Source organism: Olea europaea, unplaced genomic scaffold (assembly GCF_002742605.1).
Source record: "Olea europaea var. sylvestris unplaced genomic scaffold, O_europaea_v1 scaffold897, whole genome shotgun sequence".
NCBI classification, from domain to species: Eukaryota; Viridiplantae; Streptophyta; class Magnoliopsida; order Lamiales; family Oleaceae; genus Olea; species Olea europaea.
Window position 1 is genome coordinate 1 of NW_019267442.1, and position 22,992 is coordinate 22,992.

General features: G+C 35.7%; 1 protein-coding gene across 3 annotated transcripts in view; it reads left to right on the forward strand.

The window, feature by feature from the left end:
* The first annotated feature begins 2,515 nt into the window (after positions 1-2,515).
* LOC111392188 (MADS-box protein SOC1-like) overlaps positions 2,516-22,992 on the forward strand; it is a 23,112-nt gene continuing 2,635 nt past the window's right edge. The window contains exons 1-2 of one of the 3 annotated variants that reach the window (XM_023017463.1): positions 2,516-2,682; positions 2,886-3,075. In XM_023017463.1, the coding sequence (XP_022873231.1) occupies positions 2,894-3,075 (182 nt within the window). In that variant the 5' untranslated portion in view covers positions 2,516-2,682; positions 2,886-2,893. The other 2 variants (XM_023017461.1, XM_023017462.1) reach the window with 2 other exon arrangements.

Sequence of the window (22,992 nt, forward strand, 5' to 3'; positions counted from 1 at the left end):
CCTAGAATTATTTTCTTGAGAATTGCAAATTATTATGTTTGATTGGTATGATTTTCACACGTGGAAAATGTTGAAATAAAAGTATTTTTTGGTGTACGTTTGATTTTGTTGTACATGAAAATTGTCAATTAAAGAGATAAATTTTATAGATATTGGAAATTAAATTTGTTTCCATTGCCAACACAAAAAAAAAATCAAGAAAATCATCCATCTTTCGATATTCGTTTGATTTTGTTTTACATGAAAATTACCATTTAAAGGGAAATATTTTTATACAATAATTCTTAGAATTTGTTTCCATTGTCAACAAAAAAAATAAATAAAATAAAATAAAAATGCTACAATAGGTAGGAAAACCAATTTCCCACCATATATGGTAGGAAAATCAAGAAAAGTGCAAACTTCAAGACAACCAAGAATTCGAATTCCATGGAAAAAATGTATCAAACACCTAAAGTTGGAAAATTCAATTCCAATTCCAATTCCAATTCAATTTCCACCCTATTAGACACACCCTAAATTGAAATACTGTCATGTCACCTAATTTGAAACTTTATTGACATGTATTATATTTTATTTTGATATTTGTTTATCAATTAGTTAGTATTTGATTGTTGCTTTTTTTTTTTTCCATCAAAAATGGAATTTGATTGCCATTTTCCAACTTTTGCTTGTTTGATAGGGTTATTTTTTTTCATGGACTTGAAGTTTCCTTTTTTCTTGATGTTTGTTATTTTCTTAGATTTCTTGGAATTCCTCAATACCAATAAATTCTATCCATTTAATTGACAATTTTTAAGTAAAACAAAGTCAAACGAATATCAAAAAATAATTTTATTTCAACATTTTTTACATGAAAAATTATACGAATCAAACATAATAATTTACAATTCCAAAGAAAATAATTTCTAAGTAATTCAATTCCTTGGAATTCGTTTTCTTTCCACTCAAATTTCATATTTGCAATTAAACGGATCCTTAGTTGTCGTATTTAATATTTTTCAATCATGTCTAATTAATCTTATAAAAATATTCTTTTGTTTGACTTGTGAACAATGTTCTAAAATGCTTAACACATTGCTGTCGAGTATCAAACATTACAAGCATATGTATGCATATATAAAGCATATCTGTAATTATGCATTTTCGAATTTTTAATATTAATTTAAAATTCTAAACTAATAAATAAATAAAATAATGCATTTTTTGAACTTTATATTTATTCTTCAAAATTTCAAAATTAAAAAAAATTGTTAAAATCATAAATATTTCAAATTTTGAACTTTATACACACTCTTTCAATTTTTCATAAAAACATATTACTCAAAATCATAAATATTATAATTGCTTTTAATCAATTCATTCAATTAGATTAGACACGAATACCAGCTTAAAAAAAAAATTCAATTCATGTCTAACTCTTATTTGATTCTAATTCAATCTCTTTTTCATTCAAGTCATCTCAGGTGTCATGCAATGTAAAATCATCTTTATTGGATTCCTTTATTTCAACTCGATAATTTCTCTTACCACTTGTAGATGGTAAGATATAATTTTCAACCTCATCCTCATCATTATAACCATCAACAATCCAAGATTGTGCATTACTAGCAAATTAGATGAAGATCAAAAAAGACAGAGGTTCACACTCGACGTAGATAGTTTGCAACTTTACAAAAAATTTGTTTCAACTTTTTATTTTTTTAAATGTCCGAAATCTTAAAAACGGCTATATGTATTTCATGAGCTAGGTGATTTGGACTAATTTGATGTTTGTTGTGCTTAATTTTTACTTTTTTTTTTACTAAGTTATAAAAATAACATGAGTTTTGTTAGGCTAATTTTGACACAAATTTTAACATAAATGTGTATGCATTTTGACGTTTAAGCATGCATAGGCTATCAATAAAATGGGTTGATCGTATTATCACGTGCATATACCATATGAGACACGTTTCGAAAAACCCTTGAGCATGTGCAAGTATATGTAAAGTATATGCGTGTATTTTAGAACACTATTTTTGAGTTATGTAAAGATTATAGCATTTTATCATTTTCACAATTAGTTTCAAAAATATTATGTAATTACCATTATTTGTTTCTTACAGACAAAAATTAAGACACGTAAAGTTTTGCTTAGTAGTTTAGTGATATAGAAAAATAATAATTGTTATTATATATACTTGACTGTATGCTTATTTTCCATCATGCATCTTGTATCTGTACCTATATATCTAATTTTCCACTAGTGTCTGGTACATGGAGTTAACCAAAAGTAGCAATGGATGGGGTTTTCAATAATAGCAAATATGTATTTCTTTTTCCCTTTTCCTTTTCAATTATGATATATATGCAGGAAAAGGAAAGAAACAGCAAAAGGGTTTTTTTTTTTTTTTTTGGTGGGGGTGGCGTGGGGGTGTAAGAGAAAGTCTTCGTCTTTGCCACAATGCATGATGATAAACCTAAAAAAAGAGACCGACGATAAATAAATTCCTAGTACTATCCTCTGTCAAACCTGTCTCTGTCTCTGGTGGATTTTCTTTTCTTTTCTTTTCGTTTTTTTCCATATTCTCTCTCCCTCACCCACACAAAAAAACATATTCATTTCTTTATGCCCTTTTCCAGGCATATTTTGACCTCTCATCTGCAACCAATAGGTTTTCTGGGTTTTTTTCCAAATTTGTAAGATATCCCTTTTTACTATATTACACCAATCTTGCTTTCTTTGTTCATTTTCACATCTTTTATTTGTCAATTTTTCTCAATACTTGTTTTATAGGTCAGTCCTATCTCCTTTTTTATTTCCTCTTCATCTCACTCAAAGAATCTTTGTTTCAATTCATACCTCTGATTAACTTCTGTTTTGATATTTGCTTCACAATTAGGTGTAGAAATGGCGAGGGGAAAGACTCAGATGAGGCGCATAGAAAATGCAACAAGTAGGCAAGTGACCTTCTTCAAGAGAAGAAATGGGCTTCTCAAAAAAGCTTTTGAACTTTCAGTCCTATGTGATGCTGAGGTTGCAGTTTTAATCTTTTCTACCAGAGGCAAACTCTATGAATTTTCCAGTAAAAGGTAAGCTCTCTCTCTCTCTCTCTCGCTCACTCACAGTTTCAATCATGGGAGGATCGCTATAAAGAGCGTTACACCCGTGAAATACTGATTGCTTGTGGATCCATGTAAATTGTGTGAAAGAAAGATGATCTAAATTTGAGTCTCTCTCTTAAATTATAGATGTCTACCAGGCTTTTGCTACCTGTTCATGCTTAAATAAAAACTACTTTTATAGAGAGCAACAATTACATAATAGATTCAATTAAGGGTGTGTTTGAGCCCCTTTAATTTTGAAAAATATATTATGGAATAGAAGATTGATGAAGAATGTATGGTTAAAAAAAAGGAATTTTTTTTATTTACGGATAATATTATTTTAATGAAAATGTGTAGTTGAAAATGAATATTGTAGCAAAAATAATGTGATAGAATATAAAATAATGGTTGACAAACATGGACTAAATGCAAAGTTATACAACTTATTTAATTGAACCTATAGTAATCTATATTGATGCTCTATCACTATTGATACTAGATAGTATTATTCAATTTTATATTGTTCATCTCTTTTTATAGGAGTATTAATGAGCACTAATACTTGTGAATTTTCATATATTTAATTTATACATAGTAAATTTGAACCAAACCTTGATACTCATGGAAATAAAGAGAAATCTTAAAAAAAAAAAAAAAAAAGAAAGAAAGAAAAATGAACACGATGAGTTTCACGTGATTTATCCAACCACTGCATTAGACATTGGACTTGGTTTGGTTTAATTGGTGCGTCTATAGTGAGGTGACAAGATTGTGGGCCAGATATAAAAATTCTAAGACAAATATCTTGTACTGTACATCTTGATATTATTTTTAATTGAGATTTTGAATAGCATGATATACACCATGATGTGTATTCAACTCCATAGTTGTACTTGTAGTTTAATACTGATGTTGCTCATAGGAAGTAGTGAAATAGATATTTCGATACCTTAGAGGGACAATTGTTTATATGCTTTGCTATCAAGCATCAAATTTGCAAGTGGCTAGCAAGAATAACGTTTACTTGAGAAGTAACTTGGTATATTGCAAATCGATATCTTCTTATGGGTTTTTGTTTAGCGATGGTGCCATTATCAGTTATGGAGTTAAGAGTACATTGCTTGCTGTATCTCAATCCAAGAATATTTTTGGTTCAAAAGTATTGTCATAATAGCTTCACAACCTACTATATATTGGAATAGCATGGTGCTCATGCTTATGTAAAGGACCCCAATTATCATGGAAAAATGAAACGCATTCACTACTAAAAAATAGAGTTTCAGCCACAGATTTTCCGTTCCTAAAGCCTCAATATCCGTTGCTAATAATTTTCATCAACTGAATATTTGCAGCCACAAATCCGTTGGTAATTTCAGGGTCGCTGATAGTTATCAACGGATCATGCCGTAGATAAAGAATAAACATTTTACCAACGGATTTTCCGTTGATAAAGTGTGAATCTTTTACTAACGGAATTTCCGTTGGTAAAAGTTTTAACCAATACCAACTGACTTTCCGTTGGTAAATGTCTACCATTACAATTTGTAAAAATCAATATTGTAAATTACCGTATGGTAAAAAAGTTATTTATTTATTTATTTATTATTATTATTTAATAATTATAATATTTTTTATTTTTAGCCAACTGAATTGAAAGGTCAAAATATTGTTTAACTTCTTATTGGACCACAAATTTATAGAGTGCAACTACAATGATATTGTTGTAAACTTTCGATGTGGGATAAGTGAATTATTTTTACCAACAGATAATCCGTTTCTCATTACCAATGGAATATCCGCTGCTGAAATATTAGAATGTTAAACGGTTATATTAGGCACGGAATATCCGTTGGTAAAGAGATATCATTTTTACTAACGGATAATTTGTTTCTAATTACCAATGGAATATCCATAGGTAAAAGATCAAAATGTTAAACGGTTATATTAGGCACGGAATATCCGTTGGTAAAGAGATATCATCTTTACCAACAAAAAATTCGTTGTTGATTATTGTAGCTAAAAGTGAATTACTTTTACCAACAGATAATCCGTTTCTAATTACCAACGGATGCAATCCGTTGGTAATATTCGGTACATCACCTACGGAATATCCGTTGGAGAAATATCCAAATGTTAAACGATTACATTAGGCACGGAATATCAGTTGGTAAAGAGATATCATCTTTATCAATGGAAAATCCATTGCTAATTATCGTAACTAAAAGTGAATTACTTTTATCAACGGATAATCCATTGGTAATTTTCCGTAGGTGAAAAGCTGTTTTTTAGTAGTGATTGACATAAGACAATTTTGTATGAGACATGGTTGCACAAATTAAATCACATTGTCTTGGAGTATATATCTTTGAATCGTATGGTTGTTGATCATCTTAAATGTTGATAGTTCTGGTTGTTTATCGAGTTCATGTTAAGAGTTTAGGAATGCGTAGAACATGATTAATTTATTCTTTTGAGTTGACCATGACATTGTAATTTGGGATACTATCTATAGAATAAATGTTTTCTTAGTCCGTGTTTTGTTGTGACACGATATTCCTCATTACACACATAGTAAGTTATCTCAACAGCCATAGATAGACTGACTTCACCTTTAATACTAGGTAAGCGAGAAAAGATGAGACATATTAGGCTAATGCTGCTGGATAGTGAGCTAAGCAAGGCTTACTTGAAATGTTAGTTGGAGCTAAAGATAAATACTGTTCTTAATCTATCGAAAATCAAAATTAAAAATGAAAATTTTCATTAGGTTTTCTGGTGCATCGCATGGATAAAGGAAGTCTTATTATTTAGTTTATGTTGTTTCATTTATTTATTATCTTAATGTATTGTACTTGAAGGTTGTATCTATATCTTAATAGTAGTTCGGGAACTACGGGATAATTTTAGTTAAAAATGTCTTTAGGTTTTGTATAAGTTTACCAACCGCGACGGTAAGTATGGCCTTTGTTTTGACTGGAAAATTAATAAATTGTGAGATTTTTCTTCAATCTCGATTCAATTTTCAGTATTCATGTTCAATCTCTTGTTCTTGTGCTTTACTTGCTTCTGCTACCAAGGAGATTACCAGACACTCGCAAGCAAGTCCTGGATATTTTGATCAAAGGGTCGTGGAATCCAAGGTAGCCATGGAGTGCACTTATGCGATGAGGGAGTCACGACAATAAGGCCACGGAGCAGAGGATGTGCTAATATAGGCATGGTTGCAGGGACAGCGACCTGAATATATGGATTCATTGTGCTGGAAAGATGGACTTAAAATCGAAAACTAGAGCTTGATGGCATGTTAGAGGAGGAAGAATTTTTTTTTTAATTGGTCTATGTGGTTTGTTAAATCAAGAAATATCCTCTACGAACATTTTCTCCGCTTATGAAGCTTGAGTGATATGTGGGGGAACAAGAGCAAAAAAGCTTCTCTCAAAGTTTCCCCATCTAGGCTGGCTAAAAGTCGTTGCTAAGACACATAGCCAACGAATAAAACGTGATACTCAAATAGAATCAATTGCAAGCTAGCTAATAAGGGACTGTCATCTGTTATTTACTCCAAATGATTGAATTACCCAAAAACCTGATAGAAAATCTATAAGTATTCTCACCTCAGAAGAAAAATGCATGCACAATTTAAACATCTTTCTCTCAAATAGCCATTTTCCTTCTTGCTTCGATTTGAAAATCAAAATCGGTGAGTATACGAGGTGAAAATCTTGGCTAGGTGAAAAGAAGTTGTTGATCTGATTTTCATCGTCAACAAATTGGAAACATTTATCTATAGAAAAGTAAACCACGAAATATAAGGAAATGAGTCAAATAGAGGAGAAATCAGAAGAAATGAAAACACTAGAGGTTGAAACCAGAGAGTGCAGAAACTGTCCGATGGATAGCGATATAATCCTAAAAGGCAACAAGAGGAACCTCCAACAAGAATATAAGCCAGCATCTCCCACTTAAGGAATACGTTCACGGCTAAAACCATACAAGAAATGGCAGAAAGCCTAAAAACTCTGACAGCAGGGAATGCATCTCTGCAGGCAAAGGTTGAAAATACAAAGGCTAGTGTGCATGGTGGGTCTGGAGAAAATGAAAAAAGGTAGATACAATTGAAAAAGGTAGGTCTGACACTCGAGTGTCAAGATTTTCATTTGATGTTGGATAGATTTGCCCAGTGTTCGTATAACAAGCTATCTCGTTAGGGTAAATTTGGAGCTGGCCAGAGTTAAAACAAGCCTTCCTTGGGACATTTACAGGTAGTAGGATGGACAAGCCACGGCTACAAAGTCAAATGATATCAAGACTCCCTTTTAGCGGGATGTCCATAACAAGAATCCAATATCCTACCACTAGTTTGTAAGTTTGATACAAAATGAAATCTAAACGGAGGACACCATAATGAATAGAAAAAAATAGAGTAGGGGTGAGCTCTCAAGGGAAAACTACGACATATGTACCCACGCTACCTAAACAGTAGGACCCGGCCTCAACGAGAACAAAGGCGAAGTACATGCTATCTCTCCAGCTCATTCTCAAATGGCAGGCGAAGCACCTTTATCTCCTGAAAACCAAAAGGTAAAATTTTGCAAAACGCACTGTCGTGTGGATCATGACACGGATAAATGCTTCAAGATAATGAAGATGGCAAAGCTGAAAAAGGTTGCAAGGCAGACGAATGTAGCATTCTAAAGTTGAAAGTCCTCATACTCAAGCGATAAAGGGCGAGTTCACAGAAGTGGGCCAAGGTATGCAGATTCATTGTGAGTTCAGACAAACAACCCATATTTTCGATCTCCAACGAGAGAGATCTATCTTATAATTGGAGGAACTATGTTGATGGAGACACAAAGAATACCAAAAATAATTATACTTGAGCGCTAAAAAGTCCACACTAGAAAACTTTTGGATCGAGGTAATCCTAAAACTCTCTCTCTTCTAATTATCCTTAATAGTGATTATGAGCAAGCGATCATATATCCTTACTATGATGTATTGATAGTGCATGTTGTAATAGCTCGTAATAGCTTAACCACAATTGGTGGATAATTGCAGCTCTATAGATATTTTGATTGGAAGTTCTTTTGACCAAATGTAGGTAGATCACTCCTAGGTAATTAAACTACCGCAAGTGTACGGTTCGTTAACAAGTAGTAGAGTGGATTTTAGAGTCCGAATATTGTCCCACATAGATTGAGTAGTTTAATTCTATCTAATTGTCCATAATCGAAATCGAATGATAGAACAAGATTTTTGATAACTTGACTTAACCCTAATTCTGACCTAATAAGCAAATATATATGACTCACATGAATTTGAATGCAAAATGAACGTTAAATGCAAAATTTATGAAATCAATGAATAAGAATCGCATTAGGATCACGAATCTCTAAGTAATGTCCATTTTAACCCTAATTTCACAAATTGACAACATGTTGATATTTTGAAGAATCAATGCTCCTAAATTTATCCAACTATCTCTCTCGAGTAAAGTTATACCTATTCTCATATCTCATCGGCTTATATCTCTATGACGGGTGCAAGTATACAATAATGCATATAATTTTGTGAGCATTTAAGGATTCACACAAGGCATAGCAGTATATCTCTATCATTTATCAGACCTTACGATGATTTATTCCCTATCGAACTCATTCTGCTTCTCTCAAATGCATGAAATAAGTCACCACATTCATATAATTACGTGCACATAATATTGAAACAATTAATTGTATATAAATCATTCAAAACTCAAAACAGGTATTTTGATGTCAAACATGCATAAAATAGAAAGTAAAAAGCCACATCAAAAAGTTCATCGATCTCTAAGTACATGAAAACCTAGCCTAGCATGGAGAAAAGAACAAAATACGTAATAGTTGTAAGAAACGGCATCATTGGTGTATGAATTGGCTTGTAATCTCTTTGATCTTCACGTTTCTCTTTGTGATTATGGTGTAAAATCCTCTCCAATATGAGTCATTCTTCTTCCCCAGACATTCTATCCCTAATTTGACGGTTTTAGGGTTTATATATCGCGTTCCAATCAAGTGTCATAAGAGTTCTATGAAACTACAGATTTAGCCCCCGAAGTATAACTATGTGACCGCATAGTTCTGCCAACTTGCCCAACTGGAATTTCTGTTCCCATGCATGCGACTGCATAGTAGAAAAAACTTCCAAAAATTGCCATTTTGGTCCTCGAAACTTGTTCTCTTCAATTTTGACCTTGTTTCTTCATACTGCTCATTCCATAAATCAATAAATGGCCTCCAATTTTGGTACTTAGCTTAATCAAATCCTCGATTACTCCTTCGGGTCATCTTTTAGATAATTACACTTTGGTCCTTAGACTTTCATTTTTCTACGTTTTGGCCCTTTTTCTTCTTTTTTTCTTTGATCGTCCCCTATTATTCCCGAGTTGATACTTAGCTCGTTTGCATTCTCGATTTGCCTTTTGGTTCAACTTTGGGTATTTGCACTCGAGTCTCTGAACTTTCGTTTTCTTTCATTTTGGTCTTTTTTCACATCTTTTCTATTAAATTCTATCATATTCATCAAGATAGTCCTACAAAATAAGATTTAAAAGAATCAAACTATATTCCACTATATTTATCAGTAAATAGTCATGTTTTGTTGCTCGAATAAATGTGTAAAAATATACTTATCAAATCTCCCAAACTTGAACTATTTTTTGTTCTCAAGCAAGATACTGACTTAACTTTACACAAAACATGGTTTGATAACCTGTCAAGTCTCAAGATTGAAATTCAGTAATCAACATTCATGCCAGCTCATTAGGCTCGAATAAGTGTGTAAAAACATACTTATCAAATTCCCCAAACTTAAATTATTGTTTGTCCTCAAAAAAAAGATAGTGACTTTATTTTATACAAAACATGGCTTGATAACCTATCGAATCTCAAGATTGGAATTCAGTAGTCAACATAAGGAACAACTTTAACAGCGCAAGAATAAAATCAACCCTTACCTATTAAATGCAATACTCAACGTGTGTGTGTGAACTCATGCCAGCACATTAGGCTCGTGATAGGTTAATCCCAACCCAAAGTGATTTGATAAATCCTTACTTCGTTCGAAAGTTTTGCACCCTCCAAACTTAGTCTTCTCTCAATTATCCCGGGTGTGTTCTAAAGTTAGGCGTGTAACTGTCTATAGTCCTTCCGCTCTCTTGGCTTAGGTAGATCTCATGAATATAATTTCAAATGTCAACAAGTAAGGGCTCTCCTAGTTTTGGTTGCTTCGGCCCTGAAAATTAAACTAATTTACTAGCCTCGCATTAAAGGTCTAGTTTTATCAACCAAGTGTTCAAGGGCTTTCTTCTTATTCTTGTATCTTTTGTTCATTTTTTCTGAAATTTTTTTCTTTTAGTCATCTTCTCATTTGCTTTCTATATAACCCATGTAACGAGCTTTAGACCAATGACTCCCAAATCAGTTAGCTTTAGGGCATTAGGCTTTAGACACTTACAAGCTTATTCACTCGAGTTATAAAGGCGAATCAAATGATTTTTTATTAACTTCTCTCCATCTTGCTTTCTATGTGTCACCTTTAGCGAGTTTTGGGCTGGTGACTCCCAATCCATTTGGCCTTAGGGCCTAAGTTTCAAAACACCCTTACAGGCTTACTTGCTCGAATCATAAAGGCGTGGGAAGAGTGTTATTTTTACACTTATTAGCTTATGCCCCTCTTTGTTTTTCTAGACATTCAATTTCCAAAACCAAGCCCCAACTTAAGACTTTCAGCTAATTTTCACCCTGTTGGTCCAAGCAATCCACGCAATACAATTTCATGCACGGAACATCTACTTATCTCCCAGTTCCCCTGTAATTATCTAACCATCTCCAATCTATCTGACATATGGTATGTGGGTTAATACGGTGGAGGGTATTCGATTTTCTCCTACTCGTTCACCATCCCAATCACTAATATAACATGCAGAACATGAGTCGTGCGCAATAACAATGTTAAGTATCACATCAACAAATATAAGTTAATCAAATTGTTGAACCATATCTATAGTTCCTACTGCATACCTATTCCAATAATCATATCATAACCGACCAGACTATCAAACTCATACAAGCATACAAGATTAAAAAAATTGAATAAAGCATGCAATTTTTTAATTTTTTTTTTGGTAACACTCGACAAGCACACAATGCAACAATTAACCAAAGTTTTCGATAAATATAACGTGTGCAATGAAAAACAAATGCCAAAATGCTAAATTGCCAAATTATGCTACCTCTCCCAAACTTATACAATACATTGTCCTCAATGTATGAATATGTGCAAGTTTAAAAAGGCATAATTTTAATGACAAAATCAGAATGCAATTACAAAAGTGGGTTATTCGATACTCCCCTGATCGATATGGTGGTGGCGGCGGCGAAAAGCTGGGACCTGCAGTGTCATCTCCTAGTGGTGGAGGTTAGTGGGACAAGATCTACCTCAATAGTTTGGATTGCTAGGCCTGCATAGCTTAAACTTTGGTCTCCAAACTCCCTAGACAATCCTATGTCTCATTCGCTCTACACTGCATGCAGTCCATCCGGTCGACGTACATGCCCAATCTCCCATTGATGGTATCAACTTCTCTCCGTGTTGTAAGGGACTCTTTACAGGCATTTGATGCGAAGTTTCATGTGATTGCCATGTCGTCCCGCACCTATTAGATGTTTGTACTCATAGCCCCAAATGCTTGCTGAAGGCTTTGAATATCTCGGTTGTACCCGATCATAGTAGCAAACATTTACCTCAATAGCTTTGTATCGATATCAACCGGTGGTGGAGGAGCTTGTGGCATCTTTATATCTTTAGCTGCCTGTCCTGCCTCGGCCTGTTGCTGCCTGCAGCGCTCATTCTCCAGCTTGTCTTGATGCTTTTCCTTGGCTCGATCCTGAGCCTCTAGTATAGTGCGCTTGATAAAAGGGCTAGGTACTTTCCCTAATAGTGCGCTTGGATTAGTGAATGTTGTCCTATGTGAGATGGGTTCAATATCGTGACACATGAATAGCCATAGGATGGCTATAGATGGTGTGAGCTCGATCTGGTACCAATCTACTGTTGGGAGGGGCCATGCACTTTCTCGTCCTAAGAGTACCTCGGCTACTTCATTCTAATTGAAATTACCTGGGACGGAGACCACGTCGTTCCAGCTCAACTGTTAATAGTCATGTATAACCTCAGGTGAGAACACGATCCATTTTCCTCCCACCCATGTTTGATGTAGATGTTGTGACCCTGGGGTTTCTATTTTAGCATTGAAGTTTGCATAGAATTCCCTAACCAAACTTTCATTAATTGGGTGAGGGCATTCTACCACTTCCTCCCATCCACAAAATTGGACCAAGGTGACTATCTCAAAATCGGGAAAATCATCCAGCTTAACGGGCCTCCTTGGAATTGTTGCCCAGTGGCTTATAGTGTTTGAAAAACGAGCTGCAGTCTTGGGGGTGAGTAATCTCCTTCCGCCTCCTTCGAGCTCTCTGGTGCGTGCGATGGCTGATGAAGATACCACTTTTTCCTTTACATTAGAAGTTCTTTTAGGCAGCATCCTGCAATTGTGCAAAGTAGCGTATTAGACCACAAGGTATATATGGAAGAGAAATAAGGACCTAACCCCCCAAACTTGCTTCAAGGTGTGTGTGTACAAAGTTGTTTTGTAGAATGCAACAAATATGTTTCAAAATAGAGTTCATAGGAAGAAAATGTCAAACACCAACAAAACTTAGCTCAAACGTACAAGTTGTTCAATTAGGACCCTTGGTCGACCTAGGATTTTCACCCTCGGGTATCTTCGAGAAACATCGAAATTTTTCCGGGCAATCTCCAGTGATTTGAAAGTATTCATTTTATTCTAGCACATATTCAAATTTCAGGTTATTTGGACATCGTTTGAGGTGTCAAATTATGGGGCCAAGTAGGTGATGTGAGGTGCCGTGATTTAGTCATGTCGTGCCCATGTGTGTGCAATTCGAGTTTTTTTTTTTTTGCCATGAGATCTTGTCGCCAAATGTGATTAAACTCAATTATCATGCACAACTAAAGCAAGATTAACAAAGATGCATAAAAGTCGTCACTTAGGCATTTCATCGAACATGTTGTGTGCATGGAGTATTCTTCCTAAGTTTCGATCATGCATATGTATCACTTCTACTCCATTATTCACAATACACTTGCAAATCAACACACCACTACATATAAATTCTATAATCCATCAAATACCCAAGAAGAATCAAAGTTTCCTACTTGCAAAATTGAAAAGTTAGGGATTGGGATCTTACCTTGTAAAGTGTATGTTGAAGTGCAAATGGAGGATGCTCAATTCCGAATCTACGGAGATTAATGCGTAAAGATTTGAACCCCCTTGTGTGCTTGATTGTGGATTTTGTGTGTGTGTGCCGTAAGTTGAGAGAATGTGTGGAGGGGTTGTGTGTTGTGAGAGGTGTGTGAGTATCTCGTGTGTTTTAGAGAAATATATATATTTTTTGTTACTCTATGCGACCGCATAGAGCAATAGCATGTGGTCGCATAGAGTACTTGGTTAGGGCCATTTTAGGCCCTGAACCATGGCTCGTGAACGCATTGCACCGTGGTCTATGCGGTCACATAGATCATGTGCAATGCCATTTTTTTTTTTTGTGACTCTATGCAACTGCATAGATCAATGGCAAGCGGTCGCATAGAGTACTTAATCAGGCCCATTTTAGGCCCTGAACCATGGCTAGTGACCGAACTACACCGTAGTCTATGCAGTCGCATAGATCACGTGTAATGCCATTTTTTTTGTGAATGCATGAGAAAGAGTGTGTAAAACACATTTGACCTTTTTCAAATAATTCTTTGTACTCGATTTTCAAATTGAAACTCGACGTAGCCTTACACCATCCTTAAAATTACAAGAACATAATTTAGACCATGTGGGCTGTGAATTTAGTTATAAAATCGAATTTATGAGAATTCACATCTTGCCCCTGAAAAATTTTGAAAAGCCCTAATTTTGCTTTGAAATGCATGAAACTCCTACCCAACCACCAAAATACAAATTTGAACCTCCTGATCTGTGTTCAATGCATTGGGATGTGTGTAGACCATGCCTTGACTCCATGTGACCTATATGGACGACCAATGATCTATAAGTACCAAAAATACTAAAATATGGACGACCATGCCTTGACTGGGATGTGTGTAGACCATGCCTTGACTCCATGTGACCTATATGGACGACCAATGATCTATAAGTACCAAAAATACTAAAATATGAAAAATTCCTAAACTAATGTGGAGGAAACAGTTAAACAAAAAGGATAAAATGGGTTGCCTCCCATCCAGCACTAGCTTATAGTCGATAATTCGACTTTCTCGTGTTTACTTCATTTTGGTATTTTGAGATGGAATGCGCACCTTTCTTTAGAAAATTCTCCAGTCCAATAATGCTTTAACCTCTGTCCATTGACTATGAAGGTTCCCTTGCTTTCATGGCTGATCTCAATGGCTCCATTTGGTAACACCTTCGTAATAGTGTAAGGACCTGACCACCCTGACCTCAATTTGCGCGGGCAGAGTTTGAGTCTTGAGTTATACAACCGCACTTTTCGACCCACATCGAACTCTTACCTCTAAATATGTAAATTATGCCACTTTTTGGTGCGTTCCTTGTAGAGTTTTGAATTCTCAAATGCTTCCATCCTGAACTTATCCAACTTGTTAAGCTATAGCAGACTTTTTCATCGGCCATCTTCAAATCCATATTCAACTATTTCATTACCCAATATGCTCAGTGCTCTAACTTAAGTGACAGGAAGCACTCTTTCCCAAAAATAAGACGAAATGGAGACATGCCTATGGGTATCTTGAATGTCGTTCTGTATGTCCACAGTGCATCGTCCAACTTCTTAGACCAATCTTTCCTCAAAGAACTCACTGTGACTTCAAGTATCATCTTCAATTGTCGACTGGAGACTTCGACTTGCCAACTGGTTTGAGGATGATATGGGGTGGCTGCTAGATGTTTGATGCCATATTTACTCAAGAGCTACTCAAACTGGCTATTGCAGAAGTGTTTGCCCCCATCACTGATTATAGCCTGCGATTTGCTATATCGGGTAAAGAAGTATTTCTTTTGGAATCCAATTACCACCTTAGCATCGTTGGTTGGTAGTGCGGCTGCTTCCACCCACTTGGATACATAGTCAATTGCTACTAGCATGTATTGATTTGAGAACGATGGGAGGAAAGGTCCTAAAAAGTCGATTCCCCAGACGTCAAATATCTCCACCTCCAAGATACTATTTAGCGGCATTTAATTCCTCCTTGAGATGTTCCCAGTATGTTGACAATTATCACATCTCTTCACAAATTCGAAGGCATCCCTGAACAATGTAGGCCAGTAGAATCCCGCCTGTAAAACCTTAGCTGCTATCTTTGAAGCTCCAAAGTGCCCCGCATATGCAGATGAATGACAATGTTCTAGAATTTGAGGCACTTCTTCTTAAGACCCACACTGTCGAATAATCTGATCTGTCCCCCGCTTATAGAGAATTGGGTCTTCCCAGAAATAGTATTTTAACTCTGCAAAGAACTTTTTCCTCTGATGGCTTGAGTAATTTAGTGGCGGTATAGATTTGGCTAGGTAGTTTACTATGTTTGCATACCACGATGCTCCTTCCACACTGAATATCTACTCATCTGTGAAGATCTCGTTTACGTCAATTGTCTCTGTTGGCTCTCCAAGCTCCAATCGAGATAAGTGATCCGCCATAACATTTTCGCTGCCCTTTTTATCCATGAATTCTATGTCTAACTCTTGCAGTAGTAAAATATAGCGTATTAATCTCGGTTTAGCGTCCTTCTTTGTCATCAAATGCTTCAGTGCGGCGTGATGTTTACATTATGACCTTAGACCCAATAAGATACGACCTGAATTTGTCAAAGGCATAAACCACGGCTAATAGCTCATTCTCTGTTGTTGCATAATTGATCTGTGCATCATTTAAGGTTTTGCTTGCATAATAGATCACATGGAAGATTTTCTTTTTCCTCTGTCTCAATATAGCCTCCACAGCATGATCACTGGTGTTACACATTAGCTCAAATGGTATTTCCCAATCTGGTGCCACAATTACCGGCACTGAAGTAAGTTTTTCCTTCAAGATATTGAAAGCTGTCAGGCATTTCTTAGTGAATTCAAATGGTACGTTCTTCATCAGTAAGTTGCACAACGACTTTATCATTTTCGAGAAATCCTTGATGAATCTTCTGTGAAATCCAGCATTTTCTAGAAAACTGCGAACACCCTTAATTGATGTAGATGGCGTAGCTTTTCAATGACCAGAATCTTTATTTTGTCTACCTCGATTCCCTTTGCTAATACTCGGTGTCCCAGTATAATCCTTTCCTGTACCATGAGGTGATATTTCTTCTAATTCAATTCTAAATTAGTTTCCGTGCATCTTCGAAAGACCAAATTGAAGTGATCCAAACTCTCCTCAAACGAACACCCAAAGAAGTCATCCATGAATTTTTCTACCATGTCTGAGAAAATTACCATCATGCACCTCTGAAATGTTGCAGGAGCGTTGCAAAGACTAAAGGACATCCTACGGTATGCAAAGGTACCATAGGGGCATGTGAGTGGCCTGCTAATCTCTCCAGCATCTTATCAATAAACAAAAAGAAAAAGTGATATTTCCTCGTAGTTGCATTGAGTTTGTGGTAATTGATGCGAATGCTCCATCCTATCACTGTTTTGGTAGGAATTAGCTCATTCTTCTCGTTTGACACTATTGTGATTCCACCTTTCTTTGGCACAATGTGGACAAGACTGGTCCATGCACTATCTAATATCGGATATATGATTCCTCCATCTAGAAGCTTGAGTACCTCTGCTCTGACTACTTCTTTATATTAGGATTCAACCTTCGTTAACTCTCTATGGTTGGTCAAAAATTCTCCTCCATGAGAATTTTATACGTACACAGTGAAGGGCTAATCCTTTTGATATTTGTTATAGTCCATCCAATTACTGTTTTATTCTCCCTGAGGTACCTCAAGCAGTTTCTCCTGTTCCACTTCGCTGACTGTGTTCAAGATAATGGCCGCAAGTGTACAAGACTCCCCAAGTAGGCATATTTGAGATGAAATGGCAGTTGCTTGAGTTTCAATGTAGGTGGTTGTTGAATGGATGGTAGTGGCTTCATGGGTTCTGTTCCAAGCTCCTTAAAGTACTTTCTACGTGTATAAGGTGGGTTGGTATCCAAAAATCTTGCAAATGTTTCAATCTCCAGAGAGTCAAAATGTGTTGATTGAGAGTATGCAATGCAAGTCTCATAAGCACTTAATGGATTATATAGCAAGAATGAATCTTGAACACCCTTTCAATCACGTCGATCTGGAAGTAGCTATCTGATTCTGTAGGTAGCTTCATCGCCTTAAAGACATTAAAAGAAATCTACTCTTCTCCCAGTCTTAGAGTCAGCTGTCCTTTATGAACATCAATCAGAGCTCTAACGATAGCCTAGAACGGTCTTCCTAATGTCAATGGGATATCCTTGTCTTCCTCCACATCCAAAATGAGAAAATTAGCAGGAAAGATGGATTTCTGCACTTTGATCAACACATCTTCGATTATCCCTCGTGGATGTGTCAAGTATCTGTCAGCTAACTGCAATGTCACAGTGGTAGTCTTGGCCACTCCCCCAATCCAAGTTTCCCGATAACAAAAAACGACATTAAATTTATACTTGCTCCAAGGTCTCATAAAGTTTTATCAAAATATATTTCACCAATAGTGCAAAGGACAGTGAAACTCCCTGGATCTTTTAGTTTTGGTGAGAGTTTTTTCTAAATTATTGCGCTACATTCTTCAGTTAGCATTACCGTCTCATGTTCTCCTAGCTTATGTTTATTTGATAAGATGTCTTTCAAGAACTTGGCATAGCTAGACATCTGGACTAGTGTTTCGACAAATGGAATGTTTATGCGAAGCTTCTTGAAAACTTCAAGAAGCTTTTTATATTGCTGCTCCATCTTCTATTTCTTTAATCCTTGTGGAAATGAAATGGGAGGCTCATAAGGGTTGACAGTTGCTGTTGCTTGATCCCGTGATGTTGCCGAACCTTCTGTTGGGGTAGATTCCTTTATCTGCTCATCTTGCTCCACATTGTCTTCTTCTACAGGAGGACTTGTTTCTCTGTTTACACTCAACCTTTTGACGTGTATTTTAGGCAGCTGCACCCCACTTTAAGTTGTAATTGCTTTTGCATGTTCATTTGGGTTTATTTCCTTGTTGCTTGGCAAACTACCTGGTGCTCTGCCGGTCAAAGCAATTGCCATCTGTCCCATTTGAGTCTCCAGATTTTTTATGGTGGGATATTCATCTTGAAGAGTGGATTCAATTTTTCTCATGAACTGATTGTTGGCCTCCATGTATTGATTAGTCTTTTCTATGAATTTTTCGAACAACTCTTCCAATTAAGGCATTTTCTCTTAAAGTTGATACTGGCTTTGTGACCTATTCTGATTTTGTTTGCTCCAAGAGAAGTTAGAGTGCTTTTTCCAACTCGAATTGTATGTTTCCCCAAATGAATTTTCTGCTGGCGTTGTCCCCATTGAGTAAAATCTGCCTGCTCTATTCCTTGTACTAAGATTGGACACTCTGCTGTTACATGTTTAGCTCCACATTCCGTACAGCTAACCTTCTTCGTCTGTGCTGCATTAACTGATTGTGACATATTTTCCACCTTTTGAAATAATGAGTCAATCTTTGTAGACAGGGCAGAATATGCGTCCACTTCATAAACTCCGGGTGTCCTCTTCTGAACTGCTCGTTCTGATGTCCACATGGCTGATGTAGTAGCCATTATCTCGAATAGTTTTAGTGGTTCATCAATTGTTTTTGTGGACAGTGATCAGTTAGATGAGGAGTTAACTATGCTCTTCAAGACTGGAAACAATCCTGCGTAGAAATATTGGACCTAGAGTCCCTTGTTAATTCCGTGATGTGGACACTTTCGCAGCATGTTTTTGAACTTATTCCAAGCTTCATCAAAATTCTCCGAGTTGCCTTGACGGAAAACAAATATGTCATGCTTGAGCTTTGCAATCTTGGCAAGTGGGAAGAACTTGATACAAAATTTTTGTGTTAGATCGTTCCACGTAGTAGTGCTGGCAATTGATTTAGAGTCTAGCCATTCTATTGCCTTGTCATATAGTGTATGTGGGAACATCCTCAATCTGATAGTATCGTTTGAGATTCTTTGATACCTAAAGTGTTGGCACATCTCCAAGAACGAGAGACGTGCGTGTGTAGGTTCTCTTCAACTCTGCCATAGAATTGATGTCCATTCTGAAACAGTTGTGTAACATTGGTCTTCAATTGGAAGTTGGGTTGTCCAAACGGTGGATACACGATGCTTAATTGGCTTTGAATTATCTGTGGGATCATGAAATCTCCTACAAACATATTGCCTTCATCTGCTGCCCCTTCTTCATTGGATTGAAAGATAGGATTGTTCTGTATGTTAACCATTTATTGTTGTGCTTCCCTAGTTTCTCTTTGCATTCGATGAAAAGTTCGCTCTATTTCTGGATCGGTTGGAATTAGGTCTCCTCCAATAGATCTTAGTATGCAATCTGCGAGAAAAATCAATAGTAGCATTTAGATACTATAATAAATCAAATAACAAAAAAAAAAAAAAACAAAACAAAAATAAAATAAAATAATAAAAAGATTAACGTTCGAATTAGTGCTAATCTAAATAAGATTAAACAAATACTCAATCTACTGTAACGGCGTCAAAAACTTGTTCACGAAATAATAATTTTGATTTAAACCACTACAATTGTACGGTTCGTTAACAAGTAGTAGAATGGATTTTAGAGTCTGAATATCGTCCCCCAGATATTGAGTAGTTTAATTATATCTAATTGACCTTAACCGAACCGAATGATATAACAAGATTTGTGATAACTTAACCCTAATTTTGACCTAATAAGCAAATATGTATGACTCACGTGAATTTGAGTACAAAATAAATGTTAAATGCAAAATTTATAAAATCAATGAATAAGAATAGCACTCGGATCACGAATCCCTAAGCAATGTCCACTTTTAATCCTAATTTCACAAATTAACAACACGTTGATAGTTTGAAGAATCAATACTCCTAAATCTATCAAACCATCTCTTTCGAGTAAAGTTAAACATATTCTCATTTTTACCGGCCTATATCTTTATGACGGGTGCAAGTATACAAGAATGCATATAGTTTTGTGAGCATTTAAGGATTCACGCAAGGCATAGTGATATATCTCTATCCCCTATCGGACCTTACGATGATTTATACTTTTTCGAACTCATTCCGCTTTTCTCGAATGCATGAAATAAGTTACCACATTCATATAATTACGTGCACATAATTATTGAAACAATTAATTGTATATAAATCATTCAAAACTCAAAGCATGTGTTTTGATGTCAAATTTGCAAAAACTAGAAAGTAAAAAAATCACATCAGAAAATTCATTATCTCCTAGTACATGAAAATCTGGCCTAACATGAAGAAAAGAACAAAATACATGGCAATTGTCAGAAACTGCATCACCGGTGTATGAATTGGCTTGTAATCTCCTTGATCTTCGCGTTTCTCTTCGTGATTACGGTGTAAAATCCTCTCAATATGAGTTATTCTTCTTCCCCAGATGTTCTACCCCTAATTTGACAGTTTTAGGATTTAGATATCGTGCCCCAATCAAGTGTCATAAGAGTTTTATCAAGAACAAGAAACTGCAGATTTCGCCCCCGAATTATAGCTATGTGACCGCATAGTTCTGCCAACTTGCCCAATTGGAATTTCTGTTGCCATGCATGCGACTGCATGTACATTACTACTACGCGACCGCATAGTAGTAAAAACTTCCAGAAATTGTCATTTTGGTCCTGAAAACTTGTTCTCTTCAATTTTGACATTGTTTCTTCATTCTTCTCATTCCATAAATCAATAATGGCCTCCAATTGGTACTTAGCTCAATCAAATCCTCGATTACTCCTTCGGGTCATCTTTTAATAATTACACTTTGGTCCTTAAACTTTCATTTTTCTCCATTTTGGCCTTTTTTCTTCTTTTCTTCCTTTGATCATCCCGTATTATTCCCGAGTTGATGCTTAGCTCGTTTGCATTCTCGATTTGCCTTTTGGTTCAACTTTTGGATATTTGCACTTTAGTCCCTGAACTTTCATTTTCTTTCATTTTGAGCAGACATCATGAGGAAGTATATAAGAAAGAAGGAAATACAATACGTACCTAGATAATAATAAATAAATAAATAACTATCTAAAAAGATAAGGAATATAACCAAACCTAGCAAACAATAGTGGCAAAGTAAAGAAAACCTACAAAAGTAATGAGATTTTGATGAAGGTATAAACCGTTGAAGTATGTTGATCATAGTCGTGACTGTTAGAAATGAACAGGCGACTGATCGAATATCCATGCACTTTAAAAACATACGTACTACTAGTAAGTTCATGCAACAATCTTAAACACTTCCTCTTAACGAAACTCATGTCATCTCAAAAAAATATATAAAAGTATGTTTAGGCAAAGCCATTGGTAAGTTTGTGGTTCCATATCGTAGCATAATAGAAGTCCTAACTTTAATATAAATAATATAATCGAACTTCGGGAACTATTTGTTAAATCAAGAAATATCATCTTCAAACACTTCTCTCTGCCTAGGAATCTTAAGCGATATGAGAGGAGAACAAGAGCACAAAAGGTTCACCCAAGCGGGCAATTTCTCCATCCAGATTGGCTAAAAGTTATTAAGACATGTAAGTTGATGAATAATGTAAGATTCCAATAGAACCAGTTATAAGTCAGCCAATAAGGGGCTACCGTCTTTCATTAACTCCAAATGACTGAATTACTCCAAAGCTTGGAGGGAAACCTATAAATACCCCCACCTCAAAAGAAAAAAGGCATGCACAATTCAAATCTCTCTTTCTCAAATGACCATTTTCCCTCTTACTCTCGTTTGAACATCAAAACCAATGAGTTTAGGAAGCGAAAACCTTGGCTAAGTGAGAGGAATCTGGTGATCTGATTTTCATTGTCAACATGGTTAAAGGGACTCTTGAATTCATGGATATGCCTGAAAATAAGCAAGTTTTGTTGGTACTAGGCAATTTTGTGGTCCGGCGGTGGCTTGATGGAAACTAACCAATACCAATCCAGTGGTTGACTATAGAAATCATATAAAACAATTGAACAAATCTTGAAGGAAAGAGAGATTAGGAGAGAGGAGTTCCTTTATTTTTAATTTTTATTTCTTTTTCTATTTTATGAATCACATATTTTGGTTACAGCTTATGTTTTGTGAGATTAGTCATTTTCTTGATTTCTCATCGTGGAGGATTGATTTGGAGTTTGTCCAGTAAAATAGGCAGCTCAACTTGGGTCATTTCTTGTGATAATGCTTAAAGAAATTAATAGATAATTGTGATTTAAAGGAGACATGGCTTTCCATAAGGAGAATTTTTTCTCTCTTGTAATGGGAAGGAGTTATTCCTCGAGTGAGCAGCATATTTGAAAGTCATATTCAGCTCTCTTAACATGATTAGAATACCATCAGTAATGATTCTTAATAAATATGCAGGGTTGGGGACTCATCGGTAGCTTTTATTAACAGAAGTTGCCAAGTCGCCCCAAACAGCAGGCGAAATGGTTATCATCCATTAGGTCACATTAACACACATTTTTTTGGGGGTGGGGGCGGGGTGGGGAGGGAGCTACAAGTGTGACAACCAAACTCTGAAAAATGAGCTAAGATATCAAATAAAATTGGAGATATTGTAATGAGATCTGGTTTCCC